The 16,998-nt window shown below is 43.0% G+C and overlaps 1 protein-coding gene across 1 annotated transcript; it reads right to left on the bottom strand.

The window, feature by feature from the left end:
- Positions 1–14,095: 14,095 nt before the first annotated feature.
- LOC103647057 (Transcription repressor OFP6) lies at positions 14,096–16,240 on the bottom strand. Its single transcript, XM_008671624.4, has one exon. The coding sequence runs from the start codon at positions 15,195–15,197 to the stop codon at positions 14,496–14,498; it is 702 nt and encodes a 233-aa protein (XP_008669846.1). The 5' UTR covers positions 15,198–16,240; the 3' UTR covers positions 14,096–14,495.
- Positions 16,241–16,998: the final 758 nt, after the last annotated feature.

Here is a 16,998-nt window from a genome sequence, read left to right as displayed (position 1 = left end):
GACATCTGCGCTTTTTCAGGTGCCAGAGGGATTGCCACCATTTTGGAGGGAAAAGGCTGCGAACATGTAAAGATTTTATCGCAATCCGAAGCCACCTTGTCCGTTGAAGATGTAAAAGACCCTTCAGCCGAAGCCAGCATGGTTGGGGGAAAATTTTTCACCGACATTTGGGACAATGGTGGTAGAGAAATGGCCCGAGAAATCATCCAGAAAAGCGAAAAAGGGATCCACGAAGCTAGAAAAGTAGCAGAGGCTGCTGAGAAAAACGCAGAGCCCGAAGGGCAAATAGGTATTAACTAATGGTTTTTATTGTGTTGTAACTTTTGATTTTAAACTTCGCTCGCAATCTGTAATAGCAACGTAGTCGTATCCTGTCCTCCCTCAGATCCTACTGAAGCGTCTCCGGGCCCTCAGCCTAAAGATGACGATGAAATTAAAAAGATGGCTGAAGCTATCATGGATCAAGTTGTCGATCGACTCCTGAACGAAGCTGCAGAAGTAGTACTTAGGGAAGACTAGGTGCTATTGTAAAATTATTTGAAATGTAATATGTGAAATTTCTTGTAACCCTGAATGTAATATACTTGTTTTTTATGGTTCAATTCTTTACGATGCATGAAATTTTAAACACGTACCGTTTTTGAGTCTTCGACGAAAAAACACCTTCCCTTCTTTTCATGCTTCATGAAGAAGAATTATCATCTATCACAACAATATCCAAAGTGTTCTGATGAAAAATATCCAGGCTTCGTGAAAATATTTTCCGAAGCTATACTCTGAAGATCAATATTGTTTCTCCTTGTGACTTAGCATAATTTGCCCTTTTTCAAAGCATTTTCCCGAAGATCGATATTATGCCCCCTTCTTGTGCCATATGCAGCATGATGTATGATGCTTATGTTATGCAAAATGATGTGATGATGTTATGCTATGTGAGATGGTATTCATTCCGAAGGTGCACGCACATCCGTGCAATAAAATACATAATCTTTTTTGAATCAGCATTGATTTTTCGCTGTAAGCCTCCCTTAGGAGCTTCTTCGCCTTTTACTTCAGCGGAATCAGCGTTGACTTTTCGCTGTAAGCTCTGCATTCCCTTAGGAACGACTTTGGAGCTTCTTCGCCTTTTACTTTCGGCGGAATCAGCGTTGACTTTTCGCTGTACGCTCTGCATTCCCTTAGGAACGACTTTGGAGCAAAAAACTTACACTGCGCTCCTTTTGGAACGACTTTTTGTTACTTCGAAGAACTCATACCGTGACTTAAAATGAATTTAATAATCCGAAGGTCCTCCTTGTTATCACAAATCTTTAAGCTTCACCAACTTAAGCCTGTGGAGAAAATATGTTTTCCTTGTGGCAAAGAACGAAACTATTACATGAAATTTAAAAGATGTCCTTTATTACACGGAAAATAAAACTGAATGAAAAAAACTGCCATCAAGGTAGGATATTTGTCAATAGATGTGCTTCGACTCTGGCACAGTGCTGTTGACTGTGCGAGCTTCGGACTGTTCTCTGAAGTCCCTTTTGTGTGGGCCATACTGGCTCCCTTCTGGCTGTTGGCCTTGCTGCAGCGGTGGTGGAGGCGGAGGTTGTTGCCAAGAGGCTTGAGGTTGACTCGCCGAAGCAACAGAAACTGCAGGGTGGTTGCCTACATATTCTGGGATGTAAGGCGAATGATACGAAGCAGTGTGCATGACCTGCTTCGGCTGAGCCTGTTGTGCTGCAGCTTCGGCTATTTCCTTTTGCTTCTGGATAGTAACATGGCACATCCTGGTGGTATGGCCCTTGTTCTCACCACAGAATAAGCAAAAAATTCTTCTTGGTTGGTCTCCAAATCTTCCGCCGAAGCCCCTGGCGCCTCTGCCTCTCGGAGCTGGTGGTCGGAAGGAGCCTTGCTGTTGACCCGAAGACTATGAGGAGTACTGTGTCCTTTGCTGCTGACTCCCCTTATCATCATTTTGAGTAGAATTGTGAATTGACCTAACGTGCCTCGGATAGAACCTCCCTCCGAAGCCCCTGGTCATTTCAGAAAACCTGAAAGCCTCCTCCCTTCTTTGATGAAAATCATTATCGGCCCGAATATACTCGTCCATCTTCTGGAGCAGCTTCTCCAAAGTTTGAGGAGGCTTCCTAGCAAAGTACTGAGCTGAAGGTCCTGGTCGGAGCCCCTTGATCATGGCCTCAATGACAATCTCATTGGGTACTGTCGGCGCCTGTGCCCTTAGACGCAGAAACCTTCGGACATACGCCTGAAGGTACTCTTCATGGTCCTGGGTACACTGGAAGAGAGCCTGAGCGGTGACCGGCTTCGTCTGAAACCCTTGAAAGCTAGTTATCAGCATATCCTTCAATTTCTGCCAAGAAGTGATTATCCCTGGCCGAAGAGAAGAGTACCAAGTCTGAGCAACGCTCCTGACGGCCATGACAAAGGATTTTGCCATGACTGCCGTATTGCCACCATACGAAGATATAGTTGCTTCATAGCTCATTAGGAATTGCTTAGGGTCTGAGTGACCGTCATATATGGGAAGCTGAGGTGGCTTGTAAGTCTGTGGCCAAGGTGTAGCCTGCAATTCTGTTGAGAGAGGAGAAGCATCATCAAAAGCAAAGTTTCCATGATGGAAATCTTCATACCAGTCATCTTCATTGTGGAAGCCTTCCTGATGAAGCTCTCTGCGTGGAGGCCTTCGGCTTTGATCTTCTTGAACAAGATGACGAACCTCTTCAGAAGCTTCATCTATCTGTCTCTGAAGATCAGCTAGACGAGCCATCTTCTCCTTCTTGCGTTGAACCTGCTGGTGAAGGATCTCCAGATTTTGGATTTCCTGATCTAGGTCATCCTCCGGAGGTGTTGGACTGACAGCCTTCCTCTTCTGGTTTCGGGCCTCTCTAAGAGAAAGGACGTCTTGATTAGGGTCCAGCGGCTGCAGGGTGCCAGTTCCTGTTGCTGAAGCTTTTTTCGGCGGCATGACGAAGGTGATGCTTGCCGAAGGTGTTCAAAGCTCAAGAAATGGAAGTGAGTTCACCGGAGGTGGGCGCCAATGTTGGGGACTCGTTCTCAAATGCTATGAGTTGAGAACAAGGCAACACAGAAAATGTTAATTGGTAAAATTCTTCGTCCTTCGAAGCATTATTTCCTTTAGGATATAATGATTTTCGGACGAAGGTTATGAAGGGCATACCTTCATAAATTCAATATATAATGACGAAGAATGAATCATAAGGAACATGAAGGATAACATAGACAATTATATATTATTATCCACTTATTTTTGTATTATTATTATGAAGAAACAGAAATGACATTGGATTACAAATGTACCTTCAGCTTGGCAGGAGATGAAAGTACCAGCGTGACGCAAAAACAAATGCCCAGTCCGCGTGAACAGTACGGGGATACTGCTCACCTATTTATAGACACGGGACGCAGCCCATACAAAATTACATTCATGCCCTTTACATTTGGTAGTAATTCTATAGTAATTCACCGAGGTCTGAATAGCCTTTTCATCTTTAAGTCGGTTTCATTTTCTGCTAGCGTGCCGAAGCTTTCCTGCTCACATCTTCGGCGTTGTATCAACCTTCGTATTATTTTAGGCTTCTCCTACTGTGATTCCGACTCAAGTCCGAAGGTACCTGTTTACACATTATGCTCCAGAAATACTGTTAAATCCTGTTTTTGAGGACCTTCGTAAGCCGAAGGCCCCCAACAGACCCTTCACTCGTATTTATATTATCATTTGGGAGAAGGTATTAGGACCCAAAGGGGGAGAAAGTATAAAGGGCTCTCAAGTTCTCCGTTTTTGGCGCTTAATGCCAAAGGGGAGAAAATATTAAGCCCACAGCAAAAGTACCGCACCGCACCACCATTTCAAAAAAATTCGAAATGAATTTTTCAATTGGTATATTCTCAAGGTTTTTCAATTGATGTATTTTTTCAATTGATATCTAATTGATATGTGAAAATCAAATTTCAAATTGGTATCTATTTCAAAACCCTCTTGAAAGCTAAGAAGAGAATTCATTCAGGGGGAGCTTTTACTTAGTCAAAGGAAAAGCATTTGAAATAGGGGGAGGAATTTCAAATCTTAAAAATGCTTCTTGCAATCTTACTCCTATACCTTTGACTATTTGCAAAAGCATTTTAAAAAAAAAATTCCAAAAGAATTGCAAAAATAAACAAGTGGTGCAAATGTGGTCCAAAATGTCAAATAAAAGAAAGGCAATCCATTCACTCTTATTCATGTGTTTAAAATCTTTCATTGGCTTAAATCTAAGTAACCTATGCACATTCATATCAATTACAAACTAGTTACATTTCTACACTCATTATTTGCTTTAGGTTTGTGTTGGTATCAATCACCAAAAAGGGGGAGACTGAAAGGGAAATAGGGTTAACAATTTCTTATAATTAATTTTGGTGGTTAATGACCAAACACGTGGACTAACTAGTTTGTCTAGATATTATCTATTACAGGTGCATTAGGTTCAAGAAAGAAATCAAGTTAGGGACACAATAAAAGTGGAGCAAGATCTAGAATGTGCTGGAAGTTGGCGCACCGGACATTGTCCGGTGCACTAGGCCGTACAGCAGACGAACCAGTCACTCTCGGGAATTCCAGAGGCGCGCTCCGCTATAATTCACTGGATTGTCCAGTGTACCACCGGACTGTCCGGTGAGCCCGCAGAGCAACGGCTCTCTGCGCGCCAATGTCCCTCTGCAAAAGCAACAGTGTGCTACAGTGTCGCGGTAGAAGCCAGAGCGCAGAAGTCAGAGGGCACCGGACTATCCGGTGTGGCACTGGACTGTCCGGTGCAGCTAGAAGACAAACGTACCCAACGGTCAACTGCTCTGAACCCTAACGGTTGTGCTGACGTGGCGCGCACCGGACAGTGCCCAGTGACTGTCCGGCGGCGCACCAGACTTTCCGATGCGCCCATCGCCAGCAGAAATTAACCAATGGCTAGAAGTGGTTGGGAGGCTATAAATACTCCCCAACCACCTCATTCACACACACCCAAGCCTTCTGAATCTTCATTCATTGTAAGAGCAAAAGCCCAACACTCCAAGACACAATCAAAGCAATCAATTCACTCAAAGCCCCAAAATCAACTCTAGTGCATTAGGGCTTGTGAGAGGATCACTTGTGTTCTTTTGTTGCTCTTGTCACTTGGTTTGGCCTTTTCTTTTTCCCTTCTTATTCTCAAGTGACTTGTAATCGAAGCAAGAGACATCTAAGTGTGTGGTGGTCCTTGCGGGGTCTAAGTGACACGTGAGATCAAGAAAAAGGCTCACTCGGTCTAAGTGACCGTTTCAGAGAAGGAAAGGTTGAAATAGACCCAGTATTTGTGACCTCCTCAACGGGGACTAGGTTCTTTGGAACCAAACCTCGGTAAAACAAATCATCATATTCACTCGCTTTGATTCTCGTTTAATTTGCTTTCCCTCTCTAACGTTTCTTGCTAGTATTGTTTTGAGTTAGCTTCCGTACATCATCCGCATTCTTTGAGCAACTCTTAGCAAGAGAAACATTCTTTTGACTTGAATTTAATTCTAACGCTAACCCTAGCCTTTAGTGTGAGTTTAAGTTTGTAAATTTCAGGTTTTGCCTATTCACCCCCCCCCCCCCGGCAGGCGACTTTCAGCTCCCACGCATAAACGACAAAGCACACACCAGGTAACATATCTTACACGGCGATCTTGCCTAAATTTGCGAAGATATGAAGCCTATCGGCATTAGAACAGGAGCAGAAGCGATGTGCCACGTGCTCGACCGCGGCTGATGCGCCGGTGCACACAAGCCCGAACACCCGCACCGGTCCATGCCCGACCGTGCACCGCGCCCGCGCCTATAAGAGCAGCATGGCCTCGGCCGTACTCCCTCCGCACCTCGCCTAACTCCCTGAAGCCAGCCCACAACCCCGACGACCTCCCCGCAACCCACCACCACTCCCAGAGCTCGGCCACCGTGGTCAGGCCTCTTCCCAGCCACCCCCAACCGATCCAACGCATTGACTAGCATCCCCACAACCCCGAAAAGCTTCCTGAAGCAAGAAACCGAGAGCACCCTCACCGGAGACGCTGTTCCACCCTCGCCGGAGTTGTTCTTTCGTCGGCGCGTGTGGCCATGACTAATCGGTAAGCCATAGTTCGATTACTCACGCCCATGTCTTCCCTGACACTTAGTGAAGCTCGCTGCACGTTTTAATCGAACTATACCACCGTGGTTAGGCCGGATCACTCGCCGCCGACGAGCTCCGCCTTTTGCGCACGAGGACCGACCGACTCCGACCACCGCCAGCGACGAGCCGACCATCGACGTGATCGCCGTGACCTCCTCGACCTCCCTGGACACTTCACCGGAGCTTAATCGCCACCGGTAAGCCCCGCCGCCCTTTTCTCCACCGCGGTTAATGTTCCAGTGAGGACAAGAGCACGAGTCAGATTTAGGTTAACGCTAAGGGGTTTTCTGCAATGTCAGTGACTCATGAGGATAGTGTATCGAGGGCTTATCTGTGAGAGAAAAATGGAAAATAGAACTAGGGACTTCAGTGCAAATGTAAATTCTTTTCCTTTTCGAATATTAAGTTATTTAAATCTGCAGTAAACTTGATAAATGTATAACTTCAAGAATATTCATCCAAAATTGGTCAAACAAAATTTTCTAGACTTTGTAAAATATGAACTATCAAACAAAAATAGTAAACTCTATGTTTTCCGTACTAATTTTTAGAGGTTTGAATTAAATTAGAAAACTGCCCAAACCTTAATAATACAGAGAAAAATAGAAATACTTCTCTGCTTGACTTGAGAAAAATTGTGGAGAGACTCACCTAGTAGATACATTGTTTAAAATTAATAAACACCACATTATACAAGACTAAGTCAGATACATCTATTAAAAACTATTTCTGCCCAAACTTTAGGAAAATGAAAAAGGGGATAGAAAATGGAAACCAGAGGGTGACCATATTTTCCTAGTATGCCTAAGTGATATAGATCATAGGAAAAATATACGGAACCCTGGTCTACTGCTAATCTAAGGTTATAAATTTATTTAGGCATTAAGAAGTCAATAAAGGCCATCACTAAAAATATAAGGGCACATGAAATAATGGCAAGAAAAATTTAGTAGACACCTGACCACTACTATACCACTGCAAAAATGGTAAACACCCCAAACCATCACAATGAGTGAGTTAAACAAATAGAACTTGGATTTGGCCAATATTTCAAATAAATCAAAAAAAGACTAAAAATGGGAAACAATGAGCAACCCAAATTTTACCTAAGTACTTATGATGTAGACTACCAGAGAAAAATATAAGACTAAGATAAAAGTATGATGTAATACACCTCACCCCCTGCCCCATGAAAAAGACCATATATTCCAAGAAATTTTAGAACCCCTTCCCTATGAACAAGTTAACCAACTTAAAGAATGATTGCTCTTGCGCAATGAAGAAGATAGGAAAATTGAGAAATTTGTTGTTTGACATTTCTCAAACATAGTAGTAGTAGAAAGCACCACTAAGCCCTAAAGCTTTGAAAAATCCCCATAAAATAACAATTAGGTATCTTTGGCTAAAATTTGGCATAAGGTCATAATAATATACCTAGATACCAGCAAAAATAACCCTTAAGATAAAATACACTCCTAGAAGGGAGTTGTAGTTCAAAGCACCCCCTCTGCCCTAAATTTTATTATTTTTGTGCAGAGAAAATCAGTCCCATTCTAGGCCTCAATTTTTTAGACTGAAATATATACACAAGTGAGAAGCTACTGTAATTTTTACAAGATTTTTGGAAATTGTTGAAACTATGCTGTAGTTCGAACCTACTCTAAAAAGCATAAGTAGAAAAGGGAAAAAGGAGACAATTAACAGAAATGATAAATCTTAACCATAACAACTTCAACAAAGACCTTGATAAAATTTTCACTAAGACATTAAAAGTTAGTGGAGTACTAAATTAATCCAATCTCCAAACCTTGGCCACACCCAATCCTAAATGGCTAAGTATGCCACTGAAACCTCCAGTAGTGAGATTAAGCTTTTACCTTATTGACTTAATCATTTCACCATGCCTCATAATTACTAAATTGTATATCATGGCATGCATGTATCTTATTCATTGCATTCATTTAGATTGCAACCTCGCTGACGGAGAGTACGTGCTCATCCCCGAGCAAGGAGTTGCCCAAGAGGAAGTCCAGGAGCCAGCTCCAGAGCCTCCCACCGAGGATCTCCCCACAGCCTCAGCTTTTGAAGGCAAGCCCCGATTTTATGCATAACTGTTTATATATGCTACTTTACTACACTTAATATTTGTAGGTTTGTAATGTTCACTTAAGTGTAGGAGTTGCTTGAAACCCTTAGTTGCATGAACTCAAGATTCCTTTTTGAGATGGATACTAGTATGCTAGGTCGAGTAGCTGCTTTGCTAATTAGGGATCTTGGTAGAAGTCTGATTTTTCTAGCACTCGCGCGAGGTCAGGAATTTATTGTATTCATATTGATAATGGGATCTATGATGGTCTATGGACTTGGATCCAGGATGGATGCCTTGTCTATGAGACTGAATTGGAATTAAGGATTAATGTGTGGATACCTGAGTCAAGTGTTTGAAAGTACTAAACACATGTCGGAAAATATGGTAACCGGTAAGCCTAGTACCTGAGTGAAGCCGGGCACGGACTTTCCCCCTCACTTGTCCTGAGACGAGGTCTCCCATGCTAGCTATGGTGGGTGCAAGTGCAGCCACTGCACTGCGGCAGCTGGGGTTAGTGGGGCTATGCATGCCAAGGCAGTGAGTCCTGGCCGTGAATGGTGAATCGATGGGGATGGTTGATATGTGTGGGAACGGAGTATCTCTACATGTCGTGTGTTTAGGTTTACCTTGCAAGGTTAAAACTTGATTCGAATCGTCTGCTTCTCGCAGCTAATGATACTGCTTGACCCCTTGTACTGCATCGAGTAAAAAGTGAAATGAGGTTTTACTTGAGATAACATGTTGATTACTAAATAATTGTTACCATGTCTGCTTAGAGAGGAGTAAAACTAGCTTAATTATATATACTAGAACTGGTAAAGCTAAAACTGTTTTTAGACTCAGCTAGTGCTTTTGGCAAACCAAACCCCCAGCCAAACAGGTTCATGGTCTAGAGGTAGAGGAGTAGACTCCTCACACCGGGTAAGTCTAGCTGAGTATTAGTATACTCAGCCTTGCTTGTGGCATATTTTTTTCAGGTACGCTGCAGGATATGATTGATGGTGTGACTTGGCCTTCCACCCTGTCACCGGGTTGGATGGTCGAGTGGGATGCTGCCTCGACTGGAGAGGACCAGGAGGAGTAGTGGGCTAGGCCTTGCCCTATTCCTCAGTATCGATGTTATCGATTATCCGCTGCATTTTAATTGCGAACTTGTTATCTTTCATTGAAAAGAATTCCAATCTATGTAATAACTCCAGTACTTTAATTTGTGGATTCATGTTTATTGTATTCTCTTTGAGCCTCACCTTCGTGTGAGCTCGTGGTATTCGATCCTTGGTAAGTGGCTTTATCAGACTAGATTTGAGGGACTGACGGGTTATTCTAATTTAAGTGTGTTGCTGCCTCTAAGGTGTGACTCGGGCACTTAAGCTGGAATAATTCGGATGGTTCTGCCACAATTTTGAATGCATAATTTCATTTGTTTATACTACGAACTATCCATAGGTGCGATGTTATCTCGAAAAAGTACTACAATGGCTAGTTGTGGGAAGCGGGATTATAAATAGAAGGTGTGTAGGTATGTACACCTCAACTCGGTCATTATAAGCACCTTTTTAGCATACTTGAGCTTGAGCCTTCCCACATCTCTTACCCATTCACTTTCACTTAAATTTGTTTTCTAGTAAGTTTAATAGGAACCTAGTGCATTGTATCAATCATATGAGCCTTTAGGCATTAGGGAGATCATCAAGATAAGTCTTTAACATGTTACTCTTAGAGGTTGCTAGCTTCTATACGACTTAGTGGTGATGCATTGTGATGCTCTTCAAGGATAGTGAAGCGGCCCTATTGGATATTTGTGAGAGGTTATTGTGCTTGCCTTGACGGAGTGTGAAAAGCAATTCTAGTGGAATTGAAGTCTGAAGTGGTTCTTTGATCCAATTTGGCTCATGAATCAAGTGGACTCTTAGTAGAGAAGCGGTTGGAAGTCATTGAATCCACCTCAACGTGCATTAGGGTGACCGACAAGTCATCGATGCCACTAGATAAAAATCATCTCTCAAGTGATGAATTTTTTGCTTTCTTATTTCTATGAGTGCAATTATCTATTGTACGTACACAATCATAGAGGATGTGTTTCATCTTGGTACCTTATGTTACAAAGCCAATTTTAGCTCAATATTGGCTAGAAGATTTAATTATCTTTTGATCCCTCCCTCTAGTTGGTATGCTTAATCCAACAAGTGATATCGGAGGTAAGGACTCCTTGATTATGGATTTAACCATCTCAGTGTAGGATAAAATGGCTAGTATAAGTGATGTTCATATTGGGAAACCACTCCATTTTTATGGAAGCAATTATAGTTATTGGAAACCAGATTGATGGTTCATCTTAGATCTATGGGTGAAAAAATATGGAAGATTGTAAAAGATGAATATGTTACCTCAAATCTAAAGATCCTTCCAATTTTAATGCGGAAAAAATCTAATTAATCATCAAGTTATGAATATTTTGCCTGTTACTCTTGGTGTTGGTGGATTCAATCGTATTAAGAATCTCAAGACCGCTCATGAGATTTGGGTGAAGCTCATGAAAATTCGTGAGGGCACCACCATGGTCAAGAATGTAAAATTATTTGTGAACAAGATTGAAAGTTGCCTAGAGGGGGTGAATAGGTAAAACCTGAAATTTATCACTTAATACAAAAACTTAAACCTTGGTTAGGCGTTTAGAATGAGAAGTAAATTAATTAGTGTGAGGGAGAGGTGTTCTTTCTTAATGTTTCTCTTATGATTGTGGAATTACTTTGGAACATCACAAATGATTTAGAATCAAATCGCAGGCAACACAACAGAAAAGACACAAGCGATTCGTTTGCTAGAGTTCGGTTTCCAAATGAATCCTACATCTCTGTTGAGGTGTCCCTAAGGACGAGTTACTCATGAGCGATTCCACAGATCAAGCTTGAGCCCTCTCTTTATTCTCCATCAAAGGACCTTAGTCCTCGCAAGGATGTCCACACAACACAGAATCTCTTGCTAGCCTTACAATGGATGTGACTTAAAACTCCAAACACAAGAGCACAAGAATGCAACAATCAACACAATCTCCCACAGAAGGTACTATCTCTTTTCTAGCTCAAATCTCTTGAATATGGCACTTGAGAGGCTTTGGGTCACTTGTAGTTGTTGCTTTGAATGTATGGATGTTTTATCTGGCTCTTGTATCTTCAATGTGCTGGTTGGGGTGTATTTATATACCCCAACAACTCATATAGACATTGGCATTGAAAGGGCAAAATTTTACTTTATGCAGGTGCATCAGACCTTGCATAGTACCAGTCCAGTGCACCACCGGACCTTGGTAGACTGCCATTGCAGGTAGCCGTTGTGACGGGGAACAGTCTTGTTAGAGCTCACTGGACCAGTTCTGTGCGCCACGTACCAAACCTCATCACTTTAGCTAGACATTGAATCTAGAAACTTGTCTGTTGAGTCTTGACAAGTCTCGTCGCTAGGCAACCAAAGTCTAGTTTACAACCTCTCTACAAACTCGGTCTGGTGCGCCAGCCACCCGAAGCCATGTTTGCAACCTCTCTTCGCACTTTGTCTGGTGCACCACCGAACTGGTCTAGTGCAGCTCTAAACAAATGAACTTTAGGAAACTTCGGCAGATGTCCTTCAAATTGATTTGGTTGTTCTTGAGGGTGTTCCTATGACTCAGAGACAACCATATTTAGTGACTAGCCATCTAAGTCACAGATTTTGGTTGCTTTGATTTCTCTAACTCAAATTCCAATTCTAGCTCAACTTAGCTCCAAAGGGTCAAACTTTAAACCTAAGCTTTCCAACCTTTCTAGTTAGTACAAATAGGTTCCTAGGAGTGTTTAGAACTTATCTAAGGTGTTGAACTACTGTTAGTTCATCTTCTCCAAATTTTACCTCTTTTTTGCTAGATTTGAGCTTATTTCAGACTTAGAAACACAATTGTCGATCTAATGATCCTATGAACAAACATTAGGCAAAGTAGTTAGTCCATATGGTTGTGATGGTCAGCAACCACCAAAACAAGTATAGAAAATGGATTAAATCCCATTTCCCTTCCAAAGACCAATCTAAACAACTTTGCATTGAAAAAAGATGATTAAGAATCAGATATATTCAACTGTTTACATGAAAGGGGATTGGATTTTATGTGCTCGATGAATACTTCTATCACAAGTTTCTTCATTCTCTTCCAAACCACTATAAAACAATTGCTACTTTTCTTGTGAGATCGAATTTTCAGAATGTATCACTAACATCAATTGTGGGTTAAATTTGCACTCATGGTATCTTCAAGAAGTCACCTCATAGTGATATTATTGATGAAAAGAAATGGAGTGTGGCTTCCAAGGAACAAGATTCAAAGGTTATAATTGTAGATGAAAGTGATGATGAATCAAATGATAGGATAGTGAGGAAGATATGACTTTGTTTGTAAAGAAATTAAAAAATGCATGAAGAAGAACTATCCATGAAAGAATTTCTCATCAAAGAATCGTCCTTCTAATGAGAAGAAGTGTTACAAATATGATGGAGCAGGACATATCTCCATATATTGACTAAACAAGAAGGATAAGGAAGCGGAAGAGAAAAAGAAGAAAAATAAGTTTCTTGAGAAGGAGAAGAATGGTACAACCTATCTATTTGAGTGGGACTCCAATACTAGCTTCGACAACGATGATGATAATAACAAGTTTTCCAAGATGTTTGCCAACATCGTCATTAAGGAAGCTCCCTCTCTATTCCACATTGCCTTATGGATAAAATGGTACAAAGGTACATGACTTTATTAATGACGACGACGACAACAACGACAATGATGATGGTGGTGATGATCTTGTGAAAGTGCTTAGTGAGGCCGATGACTATATATACAAGAAGGAAGAATAATTTAAGACCTTGAAGAGGTTACCCAAATCTCTTTAATAATATTTCGAGGAGCTAAAAACCTCCCATGAGAAGCTTCATGAAGCTCAAAACTCTCCCCTTTACATGAAGCCACCAAGATCAAGGTGAATATGGGTGTCACTTGTGACGTGCTTGATAGTTCATCAAGTGTACCTAGTTCCTGATACTCTTTTACATAGAAAGTGCAACCAGTATGTTAATGTGTGTACTATCTTTGCCTTCCTCCTTGTCCTCGACCACAATAGAGTTATCATCTTGGTGTTTTGTCTAAATGGGTCTAAGCTGAATTTTAGAGACATATGTCACAATGGGTTGTCTCTGGAAATAGCGGGTTAAGGCTATGCTCAGGAGAGCGTGCATATGGTCATGTAAAACATTATTTTACACCGTAAAACGACACCGTTTATAGAGTACATTTGAAATAGAGAGTGAGATACAAGGTGGAATAGGACGGCTGATTATTTATATAGTTTCTAAGGTTGTCTCTAGCGGATCATGCAAAAAATGGTTTTGTATTGTAGACAACACCGTTTATAGAGTGAAGTTTAAAATAAAATATAAGATAGAACATAAGATGTGTAACCTATTATAGACAGCCTAACTATCTTGAGTTGGGTTAGTATTTCTAGAGACGAAAGTCGAAGTGGTCTTACTCTAGTTTTTTATGTCATAAGTTTCCAAAAAGTGTTTTTTATATCCGTGTAGATTTTGGAACACTAATGTGCCCTAGTGTATTTGTTTTTATTTTTTTGACAAGTATCCGCTCAAGAACGCGTACGTGTCGGCAGCATCTGCACGCATTCGTGAGCCCGGATGCGACAAAGACTGAAACCACATTTCAACTACGGCATGCGTGTACCTTCCGTAGATGAGTAGAGTTGTCATGTAATCTCGTTGACTAGCACAGCACCCTATCATACAGTTGAATCAAACCAAGACTAATTTTTAACAGACACGTAAACACGCGTACAATTCACAACATACGTGTACAGATTACAGCTACGGATTGTGTAGACTCGGCTGATCTCGTCACGCCCTTCTCCCATCCAGGGATTGGTGTGGCCATAGCTCGTAGACAAGCAAGCAACTCAATCATCAACTACGACTGGGATCAAGGACATGGTGCTAGCTAGTCTATTAACGCTAGCTAGCTGCCACACACCACTTTATTACTGCTATATTTATATGTCGTTGATTAGCTTTAGTTTCCTGACTAACCACGGCTAAAGAAAAAATGTCCTCTGCTCCGAGAAATCTATCCCTGTCACCAGAGCAGCAGCCCGGCCGGCACGAGCGGGCAGGGTGGACGCTATCGTCATCAGCTAGCGCCGGTACTGGCACGGCGCTGGCGGCGACGGGTGCGCAGGAGGAGCGGCAGCGGCCGCCGCGCCGGCGAGCTGCGCGCAGACCTCGGCGAAGGCGGTGAGGATGGCGGCGTGGTGGCGCGGCGCGTTGAGGGCGAGCAGGCGGCGCAGCATGCCGCGGAGGCCGTCCCAGTCGCACAGCCCCATCTCCAACACCATCTGCACCATGCTGTCGCGGAAGTCCGCGCGCGGGTCCGACGACTCCTTCTCCACCGCCACGCCCAAGCCGTCCGCCTCCGCCTCCGCCTTCTCGCCCCGCTTCTCCTTCTCCTTCTTCTTCTTCTTGGTCGCCTGCTGCGCCTTGGCTGCGGCTCCAGCTCCGTATGCGACGCGCGAGGGGTAGCAGTAGTAGTAGTCGGAGGAGTAGGCCGACGCGTAGCCGCCGGTGCTGCGTGTGGCCGCCGACGAGGCGGCGGTGGAGGTGGAGGCGCAGGAGGAGTACTGCTCGCCGACGCCGCCCCTCGTCGTCGTCGTCGTCGCAGCCGCCTTAACACCGTCCATCAGCTGGCTGCAGGGCCGTCTGAGGAAGGACGGCAGGCTGAGCAGCCTCGGGCGGCGCGGCCGGCACCCGCACTCGGCGTCGACCACCGGCGCGTACCGGCGGCGCCGCCCCACCGGGAACTGCAACTGCCTCCCGCCGCCGCGCGCTCTGGTTGACATCCCGGGCCGTTTGGTGTGCTCTGCCTCAGCTGCTAGTCGTCGTCGCTTGTTGCTTGCACGGTGCCCTGCTGCCTCAGTTGTAGAGGAAGAATCTCTCTACAAGTGGCTGCTGCCTATCTTGCATGCAAGTGTGTGGATGTTGGTAGGCAAAGGATCGGAGGGGGGTTTTGTGGTTTTTATATACGTAGTACATCTCATTAATTTGATTTGACAAGCACGGCGGATTAGGAAGGGGTCGGTTGGTTAAACGAGGGATTTCTGGTTGGGTTTAGTTGGGGCATGTGGGGGTGAGCTAGCCATGTCCATTCATGTGTGGGTGGGGTTCATCATCTCTCACCCCGCCAATGCAAGCTCTTGACCTTTGACTGTCCTTGCAACTGCTTACAGCAAGGTAGAAAACGAAGCCAGGACAGCTCAATTGCAAATGAAGCCGAGTTCCATGATATAGTGATATATTTTTTATAATACTGCCCCTTCATACATACATTAAAATGAAACATATACGAAACATCCATCCATCGTTAATATAATGCGTATTTTCATTCTATTATTTCGTACCTCTTCAGTTTTGTGACCCATATAGAGTTGGAAACTGCTCCGGTTTGGTTCAGTGCAACGTAACGTAATTTAATTACAGCTGCAACTGCTACATCGTGTTTGTTCGGGCCACAACGTAATCTACTACCCAGTAATCGGATATGGATGTTATAGAAAATGGAACGTACGCCTCCCATTAGAGTGTGATGGGATACCATGAGTTATCTAACTTGAACCAAACAATCTACTAATGTCTTACTTCTTTTCAATTTACATTCACTACATGATGGTTGAGTTTTAGCGATCTTTATTAGGTACCAACTGTTGGCTGCTAAAAGTTATGCACTAATGGTTGATCGCTAAATACTTTTGTAGCGACAGTCTGTTAGGCGTTAAAAGTATAGCAATTTAACAACTTATGGTGGGTCGCTATAGAGGTAAGAGAGGGACTCATGGTGAGTCGCTATAAAGGTATGTGTTGCAAGAAAAACAGATGACACAAATGATTCTTATTAAAAAAATTAAAAAATAATTTAAAATTATGAAAAATTAAATAAAACAAATAAACCATTGATTCAAACTAATAACTGGAGGAAAAACAATTACAAAAAATGAAAAAAAAACTATGTTTGAACCCTAGTTTCATGCATATTTGTGATTTTTTCTTTCTTATTTACGCACAAAACCCATCTAAAGGCTTATTCAACCAAAGAAACCCACCCAATTCCACCCAAACAGCAGAGATAGATGCTCACGCATCCCCCGCTCTCGATCGTGGCACCACCCCTGCAAGCTCCACTGCAGCGCTCGATCGTGGCACCACCCTGTCGCTCGACCACGAGCGCCACCACGCTGCTCGGGCGAGCGCTGCGCAGTTGTGTCCTCCTCATCCTACCTTTTCTTCCCGACCTCCTCCTCCGCCACATACCGCTTCCCGTTGCGTTCGGCGCCACGTTGACTGTCCTCGCCATCCCACAGCGTCGCGCAACCATCCCATTTTCCTGGTATGTAAGAATTCATCTGTAGCACCATCCAGTACTTCTCTTATTTCGTTGCTTAGAAATAAAGTTGCTCATGTTTATAAGATTTAGTGTTGGAAATTTAGTTTTAGTGTAATTGTCATGTTTAATTGTGATGTAGGTGTATACTGTAATAACAAACTAGATAGCTAGATTCTAAAATTAGAGATTCATAAACATATTCATTGAATGTAGGTGTAATTGTGTTAATCTTTCTAGGACGTGTTAGGAAATAGACAAATAGT

The sequence above is a fragment of the Zea mays genome, chromosome 2 (genome assembly GCF_902167145.1).
Source record: "Zea mays cultivar B73 chromosome 2, Zm-B73-REFERENCE-NAM-5.0, whole genome shotgun sequence".
Taxonomy (NCBI): domain Eukaryota; kingdom Viridiplantae; phylum Streptophyta; class Magnoliopsida; order Poales; family Poaceae; genus Zea; species Zea mays.
This window is presented reverse-complemented; position numbering and strand designations above follow the sequence as displayed.

Bases quoted from the DNA above. Each gene is read 5' to 3' on its own strand.
- LOC103647057 (XM_008671624.4), bottom strand. From the start codon at position 15,197: ATGTCAACCAGAGCGCGCGGCGGCGGGAGGCAGTTGCAGTTCCCGGTG.